This window comes from Aspergillus costaricaensis (genome assembly GCF_003184835.1).
Source record: "Aspergillus costaricaensis CBS 115574 unplaced genomic scaffold BO79scaffold_14, whole genome shotgun sequence".
NCBI lineage: Eukaryota > Fungi > Ascomycota > Eurotiomycetes > Eurotiales > Aspergillaceae > Aspergillus > Aspergillus costaricensis.
In genome coordinates, this window is record NW_020291814.1 from 901,129 (window position 1) to 916,515 (window position 15,387).

At 49.7% G+C, this 15,387-nt stretch overlaps 6 protein-coding genes and 1 non-coding gene across 7 annotated transcripts; 5 read left to right on the forward strand and 2 right to left on the reverse strand.

The window, feature by feature from the left end:
- Positions 1 to 159: 159 nt before the first annotated feature.
- On the forward strand, positions 160 to 1,981 carry BO79DRAFT_287317 (arginine permease; the record flags this gene model as incomplete). Its single annotated transcript, XM_025688570.1, has 4 exons — positions 160 to 345; positions 418 to 1,594; positions 1,646 to 1,757; positions 1,807 to 1,981. The coding sequence occupies 4 exons, from the start codon at positions 160 to 162 to the stop codon at positions 1,979 to 1,981; spliced, it is 1,650 nt and encodes a 549-aa protein (XP_025540233.1).
- A 36-nt stretch (positions 1,982 to 2,017) lies between these two features.
- Positions 2,018 to 2,643, reverse strand: BO79DRAFT_264953 (uncharacterized protein; the record flags this gene model as incomplete). The annotated part of the gene is made up of 2 exons (XM_025686848.1): positions 2,018 to 2,504; positions 2,565 to 2,643. 2 exons carry the CDS (start codon positions 2,641 to 2,643, stop codon positions 2,203 to 2,205), a joined length of 381 nt encoding a protein of 126 aa, XP_025540234.1. The 3' UTR covers positions 2,018 to 2,202.
- Positions 2,644 to 2,719: 76 nt separating this feature from the next.
- Positions 2,720 to 4,212, forward strand: BO79DRAFT_264957 (oxidase ustYa family protein). Its single transcript, XM_025686849.1, has 2 exons — positions 2,720 to 3,407; positions 3,459 to 4,212. Exons 1-2 carry the CDS (start codon positions 3,131 to 3,133, stop codon positions 4,133 to 4,135), a joined length of 954 nt encoding a protein of 317 aa, XP_025540235.1. The 5' UTR covers positions 2,720 to 3,130; the 3' UTR covers positions 4,136 to 4,212.
- Positions 4,213 to 4,655: 443 nt separating this feature from the next.
- Positions 4,656 to 5,482, forward strand: BO79DRAFT_264969 (uncharacterized protein; the record flags this gene model as incomplete). The annotated part of the gene is made up of 2 exons (XM_025686850.1): positions 4,656 to 5,132; positions 5,166 to 5,482. The coding sequence occupies 2 exons, from the start codon at positions 4,656 to 4,658 to the stop codon at positions 5,457 to 5,459; spliced, it is 771 nt and encodes a 256-aa protein (XP_025540236.1). The 3' UTR covers positions 5,460 to 5,482.
- Positions 5,483 to 5,991: 509 nt separating this feature from the next.
- BO79DRAFT_287318 (uncharacterized protein) lies at positions 5,992 to 11,195 on the forward strand. Its single transcript, XM_025688571.1, has 12 exons — positions 5,992 to 6,276; positions 6,339 to 7,088; positions 7,141 to 7,420; positions 7,467 to 7,700; positions 7,754 to 8,490; positions 8,539 to 8,701; positions 8,755 to 9,087; positions 9,136 to 9,247; positions 9,298 to 9,485; positions 9,532 to 10,150; positions 10,201 to 10,281; positions 10,336 to 11,195. Exons 1-12 carry the CDS (start codon positions 6,067 to 6,069, stop codon positions 10,901 to 10,903), a joined length of 4,275 nt encoding a protein of 1,424 aa, XP_025540237.1. The 5' UTR covers positions 5,992 to 6,066; the 3' UTR covers positions 10,904 to 11,195.
- An 842-nt stretch (positions 11,196 to 12,037) lies between these two features.
- Positions 12,038 to 12,149, forward strand: BO79DRAFT_t130. The gene has a single exon. It is a non-coding gene; the product is annotated as a tRNA-Leu (tRNA).
- Positions 12,150 to 12,332: 183 nt separating this feature from the next.
- Positions 12,333 to 14,479, reverse strand: BO79DRAFT_264989 (fungal specific transcription factor domain-containing protein; the record flags this gene model as incomplete). Its single annotated transcript, XM_025686851.1, has 5 exons — positions 12,333 to 12,682; positions 12,739 to 13,305; positions 13,361 to 13,536; positions 13,590 to 14,068; positions 14,122 to 14,479. The coding sequence occupies 5 exons, from the start codon at positions 14,477 to 14,479 to the stop codon at positions 12,457 to 12,459; spliced, it is 1,806 nt and encodes a 601-aa protein (XP_025540238.1). The 3' UTR covers positions 12,333 to 12,456.
- Between the last annotated feature and the right edge of the window lie 908 nt (positions 14,480 to 15,387).

Genomic DNA, 15,387 nt, shown 5'->3' on the forward strand with positions numbered 1-15,387 from the left:
GTCGCCATCGCCTGGTGTGCTTTATCGACCCAATCACACCAATTCAACCTGCTGCGGTATCGCCAGCATAAAGTGATCGCCATTTCCCCCCCACCATTCAGCTTATCGTGGATTGTTTGCTTTTTCTCATCACATCGGCCTCAATTTTGAGAACCCACCATGGATGATATCCATAACACCCAAAAGGACCCAGATGTCTACATCTCGCCCACCCTCGAACCAGGCCCTGCGCTCCCCAAAGTCGGAGACCGCACACCGCGTATCGTCCACGATGAAGAGGCTCAGAATCTACGCAAGGGGTTGCAAGAGCGCCATACCCAGATGATAGCCATCGCGGGTGCCATTGTAGGCCATCCCCCTTTCTTCGCAACAATTTGAAATGTCAATTTTCGTACTACGTACTGAATAATTTACCAGGGAACCGGCCTCTTCCTTGGTTTAGGCAGCTCCATCCAGACTGGTGGCCCGCTCGGCGCCCTACTCGGCTATCTACTGATCGGCCTGGTGGTCTGCGCTGTGCAAATTGCCCTAGGTGAAGTGTCCGCCCTGATGCCCGTGACCGGCTCTTTTGTCCGACACGTCGAGCTGCTCGTCGATCCGGCTCTCGGTTTCGCGATAGGTTGGAACGTCGTCTACGGTTGCTTCATGTCCGTGCCCAGCGAGATCTCCGCGGCTGTCGTCCTAATCCAGTACTGGAATGACACCCTCAACCCCGCTATCTGGGTGTCGATCCTGATCGTCATCTCGGCAATCGTATCGCTGCTCTTCATCCGAGTCTACGGAGAAGTAGAGTTCGTCTTCGCCATCCTGAAGATCCTCCTCATCATCGGCATCATCCTCATGGGCTTGGTGATCGACCTCGGCGGCGTCTCGGGTACTCCGCGACTCGGGTTTCATTACTGGAAAGACCCCGGCCTGTTTGTCGAATATATCGCCTCGGGACCGTGGGGCCGATTTCTCGGTTTCTGGGCCGTCACAACAAATGCCGTATACTCTTTCTCTGGGGTGGAAAGTCTAACCATCGCAGCAGCGGAGATGGCGAACCCGCGACAGAACATTCCCCGCGCATGTAAACGCGTCTTCGCGCGCGTTACTATCTTCTACTTTCTCGCTGTGCTGATCGTCGGGATGATAGTCCCTAGTAACGATCCCCGACTGGGCAGTGAATCCGGCACGGCAGCGCAGAGTCCATTCGTGATCGCTGCATCCGATGCAGGGATTAAAGTAGTACCGTCGATTATTAATGCCGTTGTGTTAACGTCTGCGTGGTCAGCATCGAATCAGAGTATATTGGCTGGAACGCGCACGTTGTACGGTCTCGCGCTAAAGGGCCACGCCCCGGCGGTGTTCCTGCGCACGACAAGGCATGGTGTACCGTATGCTTGTGCTGTGGCGCAGATTGCTGTGTCCGCGTTAGCGTACCTTACGTGCCAGAACGAGGCTTATACGGTGTTTAATTGGTTGTTGGATTTGACGGCGGCGGGGGTGTTGATTTCGTGGGGCACGATTGCGTTGAATCATATCAGGCTGATGAGGGGGTTCAAGGCGCAGGGGTTGGATACAGCGGAGATGCCGTGGCATCATTGGTGGTCTGGTGAGTGACTTACATACCTTTTCCGGGATTGACTGTGGCTAATGAAAGCAGTGTATACATCCTGGTTTGCTCTGGTGATGTGTGTGATTGTTTTGTTCACGGGTGGATTCACGGTGTTTACTCATGGCAATTGGGATGCTTCGAGTTTTGTTTCGTCGTACTTGTGAGTTGCATTCTGTGTCAATGGATGTCGTTGTACTAACTAGGGGTAGGGATATTCCGCTCGTACTGGCTTTCTATCTGGGCTATAAGTTTTGGAAGAAGACAGAAACGGTATCGAGTTACGAGATACCGCTGGAGCAGGCTCTGCTTGAGTGTCGCAATGACCCTGATAATGTACCCATTCAGAGTAGCAAGTGGGCGAGGTGGAACATTCTGTGGGGATAATAGATCTTGGGATGAAGTAGGTTCTTATAGGTAGGCCAAATAATCCCAAGAAATTATATCAATAGACTGACACATCTACCGCACCCAGGGAGAGGGAACATAGACGACCATTATATGACACATCATCTCAGCATTACGCAAGAAGCAATGCAGCGCTTGATTAATAGACCAGTACCATGTGCTCTAGCGGAGCAGGTGTCCCGAAGCTTAGTTTGTCCGGCTTACTCGCTGTCAGCTGCAATGTATGCATACAATGCAGTAGCCTCGTCATCTCGCTTTCTGTCAAGTTCCGAGTCGGCCGCAATATACGCGTATAGCGCAGTGGCTTCGTCATCACGTTTTCTGTCCAGCTCTGAGTCGGCAGCAATGTACGCATATAGCGCAGTGGCCTCGTCATCGCGCTTCTCTTTGCCGTCGATCTCGGTGTCGGCGACAATATAAGCATACAACGCGGTGGCTTCGTTGCCTGCTCTCTTCCGAAGAGCATGGAAGTCCTCCGACCTGACGCGAAGGGTCACTGCTGCTGACGTGTGTCAGTTGCATAATATCCTCTATCAGTTTTAAGTTCCCTGGGGTTGCATACCCTTCGCTGTTGGGGCAGACGTGGCCATGGGGCTCAACAACAGGCCGTAGATGGCTGAGAGGAGGAGCGAACACTTCATTGTGGACTAGGTGGGTTTCCGGAAATTTGTTGGGGACTTGAGGGTAGAACAAAAGATGCCTCAACAATCAGAAGGGCAGGAAGAAGGGGCCTATTTATGTGGACTTCGGTCATCGGTCGTGCTGCTTGCATCTCCCCGGTCGTCGCCCGTGATCAAGCGGGGTGAAACAGCTACACAGCCAAGGTGTAGTATCCGCTTACACCAGTGTGACTGTGACAGCAGCAAGTATCTGCGCCTGTTTCAATCAGGAAAGAACGTAGCAATTCCCTCAACGAAGGTAGTTGGTTGGCATGTGCGGTGGCGGCAGTTCAAAAGCACTAATGCATACTTGACGGACGATTGATGCATCCTGATATTACCACGGGGGTGTTGCGCAGTTCAGCTGACCACATTAAAGGAGGAAGGATATTTGACCTTCCTTGCACCGAAAAACAACTCTAATCTTTTGCCAATTTCTTTCCCTCAAATCTGACAGACGACGGTGAAAATGAAGCCTGCTGCATCTCCATCATACGAGCCGCTGGGGACCAGAGACAACGACGATGTGGTCTACAGCGTCTCTGGGGATACGCAAAGCGAGGACGATGTATCTCTCTTGAAGCAAGCACCCCAACGGCCCCAGCACTCCAATAGACGCCTTCAATTGCTCCTCTGGCTGAATGCTACTGTTTTTGCGCTGTCACTATTTCTCTTTGCCATGACTGTCAGCATCGTTCGGGGCACTGGCGACCCAAACCATCTCTTACGAAAGACCTCCGAGTACTGTGAGTGTGACTCGACCATGACCGTCATCTCAGATTGCTGACCAGTTGCAGCTCCTGTGTTCGATCGCCTTGAGATACCCCTCATCAGCAAGAAAATGAATGCGACGCTGCTGGAGCCAGACCCCCTTCCCATCTACCGCCAACCCCCTAGCCCCGAGGTAGACGCAGCCTGGAACCGACTGGCGAACATTAACCCCATCGCCATCAGTCGCGATGACGTGGCCAAGCTGGGAAGGGATCCTGAGCAGGCAGCCAAATGGCCCGAGAGCTTTGGCCTTGGATCCGAGGCGTACATTGGGCGACTGGATGTCTTCCACCAGATCCATTGTCTGGATTGGCTGCGGCGCGAAGCGTACTTTGACCACTACTATGGAAAGAAGTGGCCGCCGGGAACCCCGGCCTCTGACATGCATCGAACGCATATCTCCCACTGCACCTACCTGCTGCTCCAGAACCTGATGTGCAACGCTAATGTCGACATCTACACCCATTACTGGGCGGATGCGCAGCTGAACGCCTTCCCTGACTTTAACGTGAATCACAAATGCCGTGATTTTGACGCCATCTTGCGCTGGCAGGAGGAGAACTCGGTGGATGTGGATGAGTTTGCAGCCATTAGAAAACCCCCCGAAGCAGAGGCCCGGGTCATGTCGCATCGATTCAAGGAGTTGTTTGGTTGGTACAAGTCCAATCCGGATGATGGCTCGGACAGTGGGGTCATTGGATGATCATAGCTAGCGTGGTCGAGTACTTGGATGGTAGTATCATGTTCATGATCGGCTGCTTATCTGCGGAAGGATGAGAGTGGGGTTGGGCTGTAAATGGCGTGTGAGTTGTCAAGCGTTAGCCTAAGCATGCTGGATCTTCCATCCCTGCAGGCGCCACCAAGCATTTGATAAGACACTGTAGAGTTATTGATTGGTCAATTACCCCCCGGAAATGTACTGGCGATGCATGCCCCCTTGTATGCATCCCAGTTTTCTAGCTGACATGTCAGTATCAATTGGTCCTTCTAGGGGGACACAATGTGCGCTCCCAGAATAGGGATTCTGCGATGTAACCGCACCATGCACGAGACAACCTGTGCGTTTCACCCGAGGCCACTGCGACACACGGGTGGGGATTGATTTCTGGGGGATCCTCACCCACTGCATCTTACTTGGTATGTCTGACTTGAGCAATTTTTGTAGTTGGAAGGTCTCCCCCTTGCCCTCCCTAACAACTGGAGATCCCAAAAAAAAACCCAACATGCCAACACAAACACGCTTCCTCTATAGTATACTAGCAACACTCATCTTCCTCCTTTTCACAACTCTTGGTATCATATACACATCAACCGGCAGCTTAGCCAGCCTCTCACAAAAGTTTCACATACATGTTTGCCCAAGCGAGCCTCGATCTACACCTCCAATCATCCGAAAATTCCAATCATTGACTCCGTTATTGGGTTCTAAGTCCGATGGCTCTCCTCATGATACACATCGCTCATGGGAATCTCTTCTTCTCCCCGAAAATGGCGGTATTCTAAAGGTCCGGACGGATAACAACACCATCACCGACTACGGGATCTCCATGTTCCATCAGCTTCATTGCCTAACTGTTCTTCGGGGGCTGATTTTCCCTGAAACCTCTCAGCATCATGGTGCTTCGACCTCGCCGTCACACTCAGGTGATGAGCATGAAGACGCAGTGCACTGGGCTCATTGTTTTGATTATATTGCCCAGGTAAGTTGAATGATCCTTCTGGGCGCGGTAGAGTTCGAGAATACTAACGATGAGAAGTCCATAATATGTGCAGCAGATGGTACTATTGAGCCACCTCATTCAGCGATTAATAGAGATGGGAACCGAATCCTCGTCATCGATGGGATTGGGCATGCCCATCAATGCAGGGACCCGGAGTCGTTATGGAGGGCTGTTCGAGATAGTGGGAGTAATCCCGTTAATCTTTCTGAAGTGAAGGACACTGTCGGCCATAGTGAGTTTCCTCTAAAGGAGGAAGCTACGTGCCAGGGTGCTTGTTCGATGCCGGAGCCATACCGAAATGAATGAGACAGTGGTTAGGAATATAGTAGATAATCCTCGGACATAGTGAACGACGTGCTGTGAAATAACTGGGCGGCTAGAAGCCGTACATCTCAAGCTATTGGACTTCCATCTGGTATATTGCGGAGTAGACACACTATGAACGATATGTTCGCGATTAGGGCGCGCTGACCTCTCGGCTTCACCCAAGTTGGGAATCCCGAGATAACTCTGGAAGGTTTTTGTCATGTAGGCAAATTCCGGTCGCATATCTCAACCAAAGTAGAACTCGGATGCAATTACTCATGTGACAGGAACTGAAAGCTTCATACATTCAAGCTCATCTAGTGGGCGATTGTTAACAACAAAGCGTAAGCATAATAGGGGACAAAGGGAGCGAGCGCTTCAGGCCGCCTCCAGGCTGCCATGCGCTGACGCACCAAACCAGGGACCCTGGTCAGTCACGAGCCATTACAACCTCAATCTTATCGCGCCCCTTGCCCTCCAATTTCTTCTCTTCAAATACTCATCACTGTGCATTATTTCTCTCTCTCGCTGTCGCCAAGGTTGCGTTTTTAACATACTTCCATCTGCCTCATCTACCATATCTGTATGCTTCCCTCCTCACATCACCATGGCGGGTAGCTGCTCCCCCGCTGCAGATGACTCGTTCGGACCGGTCGTCGCCTGTCCAGCAACATTTGACTTCACTCTGCTCTTCGAGCAGAGTATCCTCTCTATTGGCCCATCCGCCATCTTTCTACTCCTGGTTCCATGGCGTATCTGGTCGCTCTATCCAGAGAATGTCAAAACTGTTGCAAACAACGCCCATTGGCGAAAACTGGTCAGTTGCCCCCCTATAGAAACAGCGGAATTCTGCCAGAAGCCGTACCTGACCAAATGAAGACCGTCGCAGTTTGTCTCCTTGCTCTGCAGATTGCCTCGGTGGTTGAATGGGCACGCTATGACTTAGTCCGGACTGCCATTCCTGCTGTCGCCGTGTCGCTGGTGGACGCTCTATCGATAGCTATTCTATCAACCATCGAGCACAATCGCTCAGTGCGCCCATCGTCGCTATTGGGCATCTACCTCCTCTTTTCATCCCTCTTCGATGCTGTGCAAGTGCGCACATTATTTATCCGACATTACCCGTCCTCCCTCGGAGCTCTCTCTGCAGCAACTGTTGCTCTGAAGCTTCTTCTGCTGGCCCTAGAAGCCCAAAACAAACGCAGCTATCTCAAAGAGCCGCTTCTCGCAATTCCGCCCGAGTCTACCAGTGGATTATTTGCTCGCACCGTTTTCTGGTGGCTCAACCGTCTATTCGTTGTAGGTTTTCGGAAGCTCCTGACGCTCGAGGATTTGTTCCCGACGGACAGCGACCTGAAGTCGGAAAGTCTGAGGCGAAAGATTGGAAAAGACTGGAAAAAGTACCAGTCCAGCCAAACACGTAGTCTGATTTTTGCGACCTTTGTCAGTTTGCGTTGGGCAGTTTTCCGTACTATTGTCCCCAGGCTCTGCCTCATTGGATTCAGCTATGCTCAGACGTTCTTCATTCAGCGTGCAATGGAGCAGCTACACAGACCAGATACGCAGCTAACCCGTAATGAAGGCTACGGATTGATTGGGGCAGCGGCGCTCATTTATGGTGGGATCGCAGTATGCAGTCACATTACCTACTTAACTTCTCAGACAGAACTGACGGAGTTAGATATCAACGGTGCATTACAAGCACCAACTATTTCGTATGATCACGATGTTCCGTGGCGCAGCAGTTGCCTTGATCTACGATCACACGATGGTCCTACCAGATGGAACTCGCGATGAATCGGCTGCGGTTACGCTAATGAGTACTGACATTGACATGATCGCGCGGTCTCTAGAGCAAGCTAGCGAGCTGTGGGCCCGCGTGGTGGAGATCGCTATCGGTATCTGGCTACTAGAGCGGCAGCTCGCTGCTGTTTGTGTGGCCCCGATCCTCGTAATCCTGGGTAGGTCTTCTTCACCCGACCTATTTCTTTCACTAAATCACCATAGTATGCACATCTGTTCAAATGTATATGGCCACATTCATGCCTGCCAGGCAGAAAGTCTGGGTTGGTGCAATTCAACGGCGAGTCAGCATAATATCCTCGGCGTTGAAATCAATGAAGAGTGTCAAGATGCTCGGTCTATCTGAAGTGCTCGCCAATACCCTGCAGGCGCAACGAGAGCGCGAACTAGACTTGTCCAGGGACTTCCGATGGTTGATTGTGTGGTTGAACGTGGTTGGTAGGTATTCCACTCTTAGCCGGCGTCAAATAAAATTGACTAACAATATAAAGCGAGTTTGCCTCAGATGTGTGCCTCTCTTGTTACGTTTGCGGCTTTCGTCATTCGCGCAAAGATTGATCACTCGGAGACACTATCGACCGTGCAAGCATTTACATCCCTTGCAATCATTAGCCTTATCACAAGCCCGGCGCTACAGTTATTGGCATCAATCCCGGCAATAACTGCGGCTTTGGGTGCCTTTGACCGAATTCACAAATTCCTCACTTCTCCCACAGATTACTCACCAACTGAGAGAGGCCTGGACACAGAGTCAGACCTTTCTACCAGAAATGGATCGGCGATCGAACTGAAGGTCTTAGCACCAAAGTCATCCGACCATGTTGTTCTAACCATGGCGGACGCTTATATCCATCCAGCTACTGGATCCGCGTTCTCCCTTGAGGGTATTAATCTAGCCATCAAGACGGGTACAGTAACAATGATTACTGGCCCGGTTGGGTCTGGGAAGTCGACCCTGTTAAAGGCAGCCGTAGGGGAGATATCATGTAGCCAAGGAACGGTCACACGAACGCGGCCGGATGCTGCCTATTGCAGCCAAGTTCCCTGGCTCCAGAACAATTCCCTTCGCAATAACATATGCGGTTATACTGAGATAGACCATACCTGGTATAGTGAGGTACTAAGGGCATGTGCCTTGGAAGATGACATCTCTCGAATGCCGGGGCGTGATCATTCTGTGGTCGGTAGCGGGGCTCTCAAGCTGAGTGGAGGACAGAAGCAGCGTCTGGTACATCACTGCAGACACATTACTGTTACGTCACTAACATAATTATAGGCACTGGCTCGGGCGATATACTCAAGAAAAAACCTTCTGGTGCTAGACGATGCACTGAGTGCCGTTGACAACAAGACCGCACAGTATGTCGCAGAGGCTCTATTTGGCGATAATGGAATATGCAGGCGAATAGGTGTTGGTGTGATGATGGCAACCCATTCAGGTCAGTATTCGTTCTGCGATAATGTGTGCAGTTAGAACTAAATTATTGTTCAGGCCACCATCTACGCTTCGCAGATAACGTTGTCATATTAAACTCGAGCGGACGTATCGAAAAACAAGGCCCCAGGCGGAGCTTAGGTTTCGCCTCGCATGTATATTCTGACACCACGGATGCCACTCCAGAGACCCAGACTGTCCTCACTGACAGCGGAGAGGAGACGTCTACCAAAAAAGTTGAAACACTGACTGCCGATGACATAGCTGATATATCCCGCCGTATGGGTGATACTGCAGTCTACACCTACTACCTGAAGGCGATAGGATGGCGTCACACGTTGGTTGCCTGCACGATTATTATTGTACACACATTCTCCTCTGTGTTCCCTCGTAAGTGCATTCCTGACCGTGGGTTTGATTCGGCTAATGGGTTTGTAGAAATATGGTTGGAGTTGTTTACGGATGACAATGGAAAGAAGGCTGCCCAGTTTATTGGTGTTTACGTCCTACTTGCTGTGGCCGCCTCAGGCTCGCAGGGACTAATGATATGGTGGGCTCTTAACATACCTTGCTTGTATATGCTACGCTAATCAACTACAGGCAAATCATGATCAAAATTGTCATCACGTCAGGGCTGGGACTACACAAAATTCTTGTCCAAACTGTAATAAATGCACCAATGCATTTCTTCGCCGAGGTTGATTCCGGAGTCATCCTCAACAGGTTCAGCCAGGACATGACACTTGTCGACGCTGTACTACCCACGATGGCGTTTGGCACGGTCCTTAGTAGGTTCAGCTAATCTTACTGTGACTCAACACTAATATTTCGCAGGTATCGCACAATGCTTCGCCCAGGTTGCCTTAATCTCTCTGGGCTCCAGCTACATGGCGCTGACAATTATTCCGTGCTTACTAGTATTGTACTGCGCCCAGAAAGTCTATCTGCGGACGTCCAGACAGCTCCGGTTTCTCGATCTGGAAGCCAAAAGCCCATTGTATACAATGTTCGTGGAAACTCTTGACGGTATCTCTACAATTCGCGGCCTTGGCTGGCAGCGGTCATTTGTAGCAGAGTGCTTACGCCGGCTTGACGATTCGCAAAAGCCTTACTACCTTCTCTATTGCATCCAGCGATGGCTCAACGTTGTTCTTGATCTTCTTGTTGCTTGCTTGGCTGTGATACTAATTGCACTGGCAACCTCGTTACGAAGCTCGACCGATCCGGGAAAACTGGGGGTTTCATTGACTGCAATCATGGCGTTCAGCCAGACCCTGCAGGAAGTTGTGACTAGTTGGACGGGCCTGGAAACATCCCTTGGTGCAATTGCACGGACAAGATCTTTTGAGATGAAAACACCCACTGAGCATCAACCCCAGAAACCAGTGGTCCCTTCAACGACTTGGCCTGTTGATGGGAATATTGAGATCAGGTCTCTTTCTGCCTCCTATGAGTGCGTACCCTCCGGCCAGCGTTAGAAGTATTCACTAACTATTCTAACAGCGGCGTCACACGTGCATTAGACGATATCAATCTGACCATAAATCCTGGGGATAATGTCATTATACGTGGCCGGACTGGCAGGTAAGTATTTACTGCAAACGTACGATTTGTGCCTTCCACTGACGTTGATCCAAGCGGGAAGAGCACACTGGTCACGGCCCTTCTTCGACTCATCGACACCCAGAGCGGCACGATAACAATTGACTGGATAGACATCTCCACCGTTCCACTAGATGTACTCCGATCCCATATCCTCGCCATTCCGCAGGACCCTTTTCTACTCCCTGGATCTATCCGTTTCAACCTGGACCCCACTGGTCATTCTGTAGACTCGATTCTGCTTTCAGCATTAGAGAAGGCTAACCTGCTTTCTCTTGTCACATCGCGTGGGGGGCTGGATGCGGAATTGACATCGACCTCCCTGTCCCAAGGCGAGCAAAGACTGTTTGCGCTGGCAGTCGCGCTGGTGCGGAAATGGAGCCGCGACAGTGATGCTCGCGATAGTGGCGGCATCTTGATTCTAGATGAAGCAACGAGTGGCACGGACGCTGTCACTGATGCGCTGATGCAGAAGGTTATCGAAGATGTGTTTGGTCGATATACGGTTCTCCATGTATCGCACCGGCCTGATAGTATGACGGGGGCAGATCGAGTTATTGAGATGGAAAATGGTCGTATCGTGAGGGACTATACCTCGAATTAGTGGCATAGCGAAATCGATACTTTTCGTTTGATTATTACTCCTATTCAACCAATGATAATCACTCAGGAGGATCACAACCCTCTTGTGAACGCGTTCGAGGCCAGGATACTACCTACATCTCACAGACAAGCATATCCAGCCAACCCTTCTGCCGATACCTGATGTGCAGTCGCCTATTTCCGCCCGGCGGGTTCCACTGGCGAAGCTCATGATGGCGAGGAACAGACTTCCGCGGATGCGCAGATTAAGTCGGATAGGACTCAGCCGGTGGAGCAGAAGAGGAGGAATGTTGAGGATGCGGGGAGGGGGTCTTTGGGGGTGGAGAATAAGCAGTAGATAGACTATAGTGTAGGTAGGAATTGGGGTTGGCGGTGGTGGTGAATGCGACCGTGCGGAGGGTGGGATTGCTGCGGATAGGGAAAGAAATAGATCTAGTCCAGAAAGATTGTCATCAAACCTCACTTCCATTGATTGCTGAAATATGGAGGATATTTACATTATGGTGTTTTCAACGTGCAGTACATTCCTAGTACTGTATCATTGTTCTGTGCTGTATGTGGTATTACGCTAGTCCTAATCCAGTCATTTTAATGTAGTGTAATTGGGCCAATCTGGTATTGTATGGTACTATCAAAACAATAAGATCAATCAGTGGTGGACACGTGCATTAGGGTTGTAGAAATACTGCGAAGTTCAATATCATCAAGAATTACAAGGTAATTGAACCATGATTAACGATCTCATTAGGTTTATTTTATTCTCTGATCACGTTATGAGGTAGGATCATGATGCCGAATGAGTGCATCTAGTAGGACTTCAGTTACGTACTCATGAATTATATATATCCATGCCTAGTAACTACGGTAACATGCCCGGTTCAGCTTACCAGCTGGATGATCAGATAACTTATTTAAACCCACTATGGTAATTATAGTAAATTAAACTATTAGTCCAACGGTAAATGAAGTTAGTTGATATTTCCTTGTTCATTGCAACCACAAATAGCATTATAGATGTTGTTGTCGAGTTACCCCTGAAGACATACTGCTTCCGCATCCACGGGAAACAACAACGCGGAGATCACACTAAGTCTCCCTTGATAATGCTCTAAATCTGACCCATTCAACATCTCAAGGCAAGATGGCCGAGTTGGTCCAAGGCGTCAGGTTAAGGTCCACCTTAATACCCAGCTTCACAGCTTCCTGATCATCGTAAGATGGCGTGGGTTCGAATCCCACTCTTGTCATATCTTTTTTCTTCCTGCACAATATTCCCTGTGTTGGACACCAATTGGATTGATGAGTTATTCTTTTGCTTTTGTTCCTTTGCTTCTTTTTCTTCTTCTTCCTTTCTATTTTTTATGTTTGATTTCCTTCCCTTCTTTTTTAGGAGATTCTACTCTCTATGTGCTCCCGTAACTATGCATGCTTGCAGGGTTCGGGAAAAGTTCTCTGTTCCTACGCTAATCCCTTCTATCTGTGATCTCAACCGGGTATCATTAACAGTACACTGATAGATATATGCGACCGCGGCATAATGCCAAAGAATCGCGTTCAAACGCATTCCTTCATTGCCCTCTCAGCGAGCGAGCGAAACTCGGCGCAATTCTTCACCAATCGCTTCATCCCTTCGCTAGTAGTGTCCGAACACGTCGACGATAGAAATGCTTCTGCCTGATCGAGAATCCTCATATTATAGATCTGGCCTGTATCGCGGGGATTGCGAACAATACTCGAGGCCAGTGTTCTTAATGCAACGGTGGGAAAATACATTGTTAACCTAGTATGTGGATGTCAGTGGGAAGTGTTGTGGTCGACAGATCAGGGTAAACGTACCCAAGGGAGATGTCATCCTTCGGGAGATACTTCATCAAGCCAATCGAAGCACGGGCAGCTTTGGAGGTCAGAGATGCTGAAAGTAGAACCCGGGGATTCGATAGAGAATCCGGGTTGATGGTATACCCAGGATGGTCTGAGAGATCTTGGGCAGAATTGATGCCTCGGGCGGCAATTAGAGAATGAATGGCGATCATGCAGTTGTGGTATGTGTGGTGCATGTGTAGTAATATCAAGGATACTGGAGGGGAATGGAAGAGTGTAGGTGATTCGGGCTGAAACTCAGACGGGAGACTATCCTTCCATGCTTGTAATTTCCTATCCAAATCTCCAACTGAGGCGAGGATATGATGGAACGGCCTATCCGTAGCCGAAGCGGAGTAGAGGCGTTGGTAGATCTCGCCTCTGATCTGTGCAAGTTTGCAGGCTGATGCGAAGGCGCTGAAGGTCCCTGCCCGGTCGTTTGTTGGCATGGAGTAGACGAGACAATTTGGTGCATCCAATGGTAGAGCTGCGCTGATGGCTTCGTCATTTTGTACTGGTGGTTCACCGAAACGAAAGGAGATTCTGTCTGAGTCAGCTGACATGTGTAGGATGATTGTGGAAAGACATAGGTGCATACTCCCTATCGAGGCAGTAAGCAAGCCAAAAAACCGTCTGCCGCTCCTGTTTCTCCTCTTCGGTAAAGATCGAGATGTCTTCGGTCGTCCCCAAACCCAGTTGGTCGCTAATATGGATAGCGACGGATATTAGAAAACTGCAAGGCCGTGCAGCCGACGCCGCCATAAAGAGGACGACCTATATGACCATCAACGTCAATTGTCCAAGAATATCAAAAACTAGGAGCATACCATTACTAAAAGACCCTGAAGACCCCGAAGATCGGGCGGACCCAAATAAAGCTCGTTGACAGCCTCCAGAGCATTCTTCAGAAGAAGCCAGCTTTTCTCATGATCCGGCTGCTTAGAAGCCCCATTGTCAGGAAGCATGTAGGCAACTGCCAAAACAGCATTCATGATAGCCCACTGGCCTGGACTTTGATAGCGCATATCAAGATGCGCTCTTTCAAAGAGGAGTAAAAGGTCCGACCGTCTGAATAAGGGAAATGTGACATTGAAGTCCTCCAAATACCGTTCGACAAGACGTATGATATGCTCCTGAGGTGGGAGAGGACAGAACACTCTCCTGGGTGATATGCAGTGAAGTGGATAGTCGGCTATGAAACCATCACGCTCCTCCGTTAGGACGAGGCGTGTTAAATGGTCCATTGATTCGCCACCAGTCTTCTGCGCTATCCATTCTAAGCCCTCTTGTGAAATCATGGAGAAGCCTGATTGAGATTAGACCAGGAGGAGGTGATAAGTGGCCCTTGGTTTAACTTACAGCCAGAGTTCAATATACCTCCGAGATATCTCGGAACGTTGAAGCATGGTACTGCCGCTTGTGGTTGACTTGATTGCCCAAATAGGTTTGGCATATGAGGGCTTGGGGATCTGCTCGCTGATGAACGGATCGACCCTGGAGGCGGGCTTGTGTAGATGTTGCCCCAATCTGTATCATCGACGTCCTCAACCTGAGGACTACGATCCGTGGGACTTAATGACAACCTCAACGGTGAGATATCACCAACTCCCTCTGATGATGAAGGACCGATTATGGTATCATTTTCGCCTACGGTAAAACCAAGACCCTGCAGACGAGACTCCATGCGCTCAAGACTTCCTTCCAGATGGTTGATCATCGCCTGCCTTTACCGAGCTAGTCAGCCCATATTCGTTGCGATCAATTCGTTGTAAATTGATGACTAGCCGGACCTTCTTAAGTTTGCCTGGTATCTCTGCAGATTCCGGGTGCAAGCGATTCCCATCTTCTCGCATTGCGAGCACTTGGGTTTGTTGGAGAGATCGCATTTAATCTTTCTGCGCTGACAGGTATCACAAGCCTAATTACAGTTGATCAGCGTGATGACGGTTTTGGTTGAATGTGGTGGATCCGCACCTTTCTCCGTGTGCTCTTTCTGCCATCTTCCTTACCTGAATCTGAAGAAAACGAATCTTGTTGGCTAGACATGGGGTTACTAGGGATGGAAGACTCCATGCCTCTGCTGGTATTGGATGGTCCATTCATTGTCGGACTTGGACATGATAGAAATCCACCAGGGATAGTGGAGCAAGGGGGGATTTAGCTTGGTCTGGACGTAGAGGGGAAATTAATTTGAGTGAGAGCCCCTTTTAGAAATTATTCTTCAGATCACCAAGTAACCGACGAAGATCACTCCCTTTGTTTAAGCGGATGCTTCTTAGTCTAGACCCTGGATGAGGGGGTGTTAGGTTGATGAGGGTTTCATTTTGCCTCCACTGTAGGATGGAGAAGGACAACGCATTTTTCTTGTGGACAAGACGATTGTTTGGGAAAACAGACTAGAGATCGCCTTCAAACCGATCTGATACACGCATACACAACGTTCTGCTCGGGAAGTCTTGGACCCGAGTTTAGGAGCATGGGAAGGGGCCCATTCGCCCTATCCGAGCAGTGATGGTGAACGTGTGGCGGACAATCGAGGAGAGAATGTCCACTTTGTGTCACGGAGTGTTTGTGCTTGTACAGATATTGATTAGATAACAATGCACATTTTTCAATGAGTGGCAG

Excerpts from the sequence above, each read along its gene's own strand:
- BO79DRAFT_287318 (XM_025688571.1), top strand. The coding sequence starts at position 6,067 with ATGGCGGGTAGCTGCTCCCCCGCTGCAGATGACTCGTTCGGACCGGTC. Across the intron at positions 7,701-7,753 it reads TGTGTGGTTGAACGTGGTTG|CGAGTTTGCCTCAGATGTGT; the intron begins GTAGGTATTCCA and ends AACAATATAAAG. Across the intron at positions 9,486-9,531 it reads GGCGTTTGGCACGGTCCTTA|GTATCGCACAATGCTTCGCC; the intron begins GTAGGTTCAGCT and ends AATATTTCGCAG.
- BO79DRAFT_264957 (XM_025686849.1), top strand. The coding sequence starts at position 3,131 with ATGAAGCCTGCTGCATCTCCATCATACGAGCCGCTGGGGACCAGAGAC. Across the intron at positions 3,408-3,458 it reads ACGAAAGACCTCCGAGTACT|CTCCTGTGTTCGATCGCCTT; the intron begins GTGAGTGTGACT and ends GACCAGTTGCAG.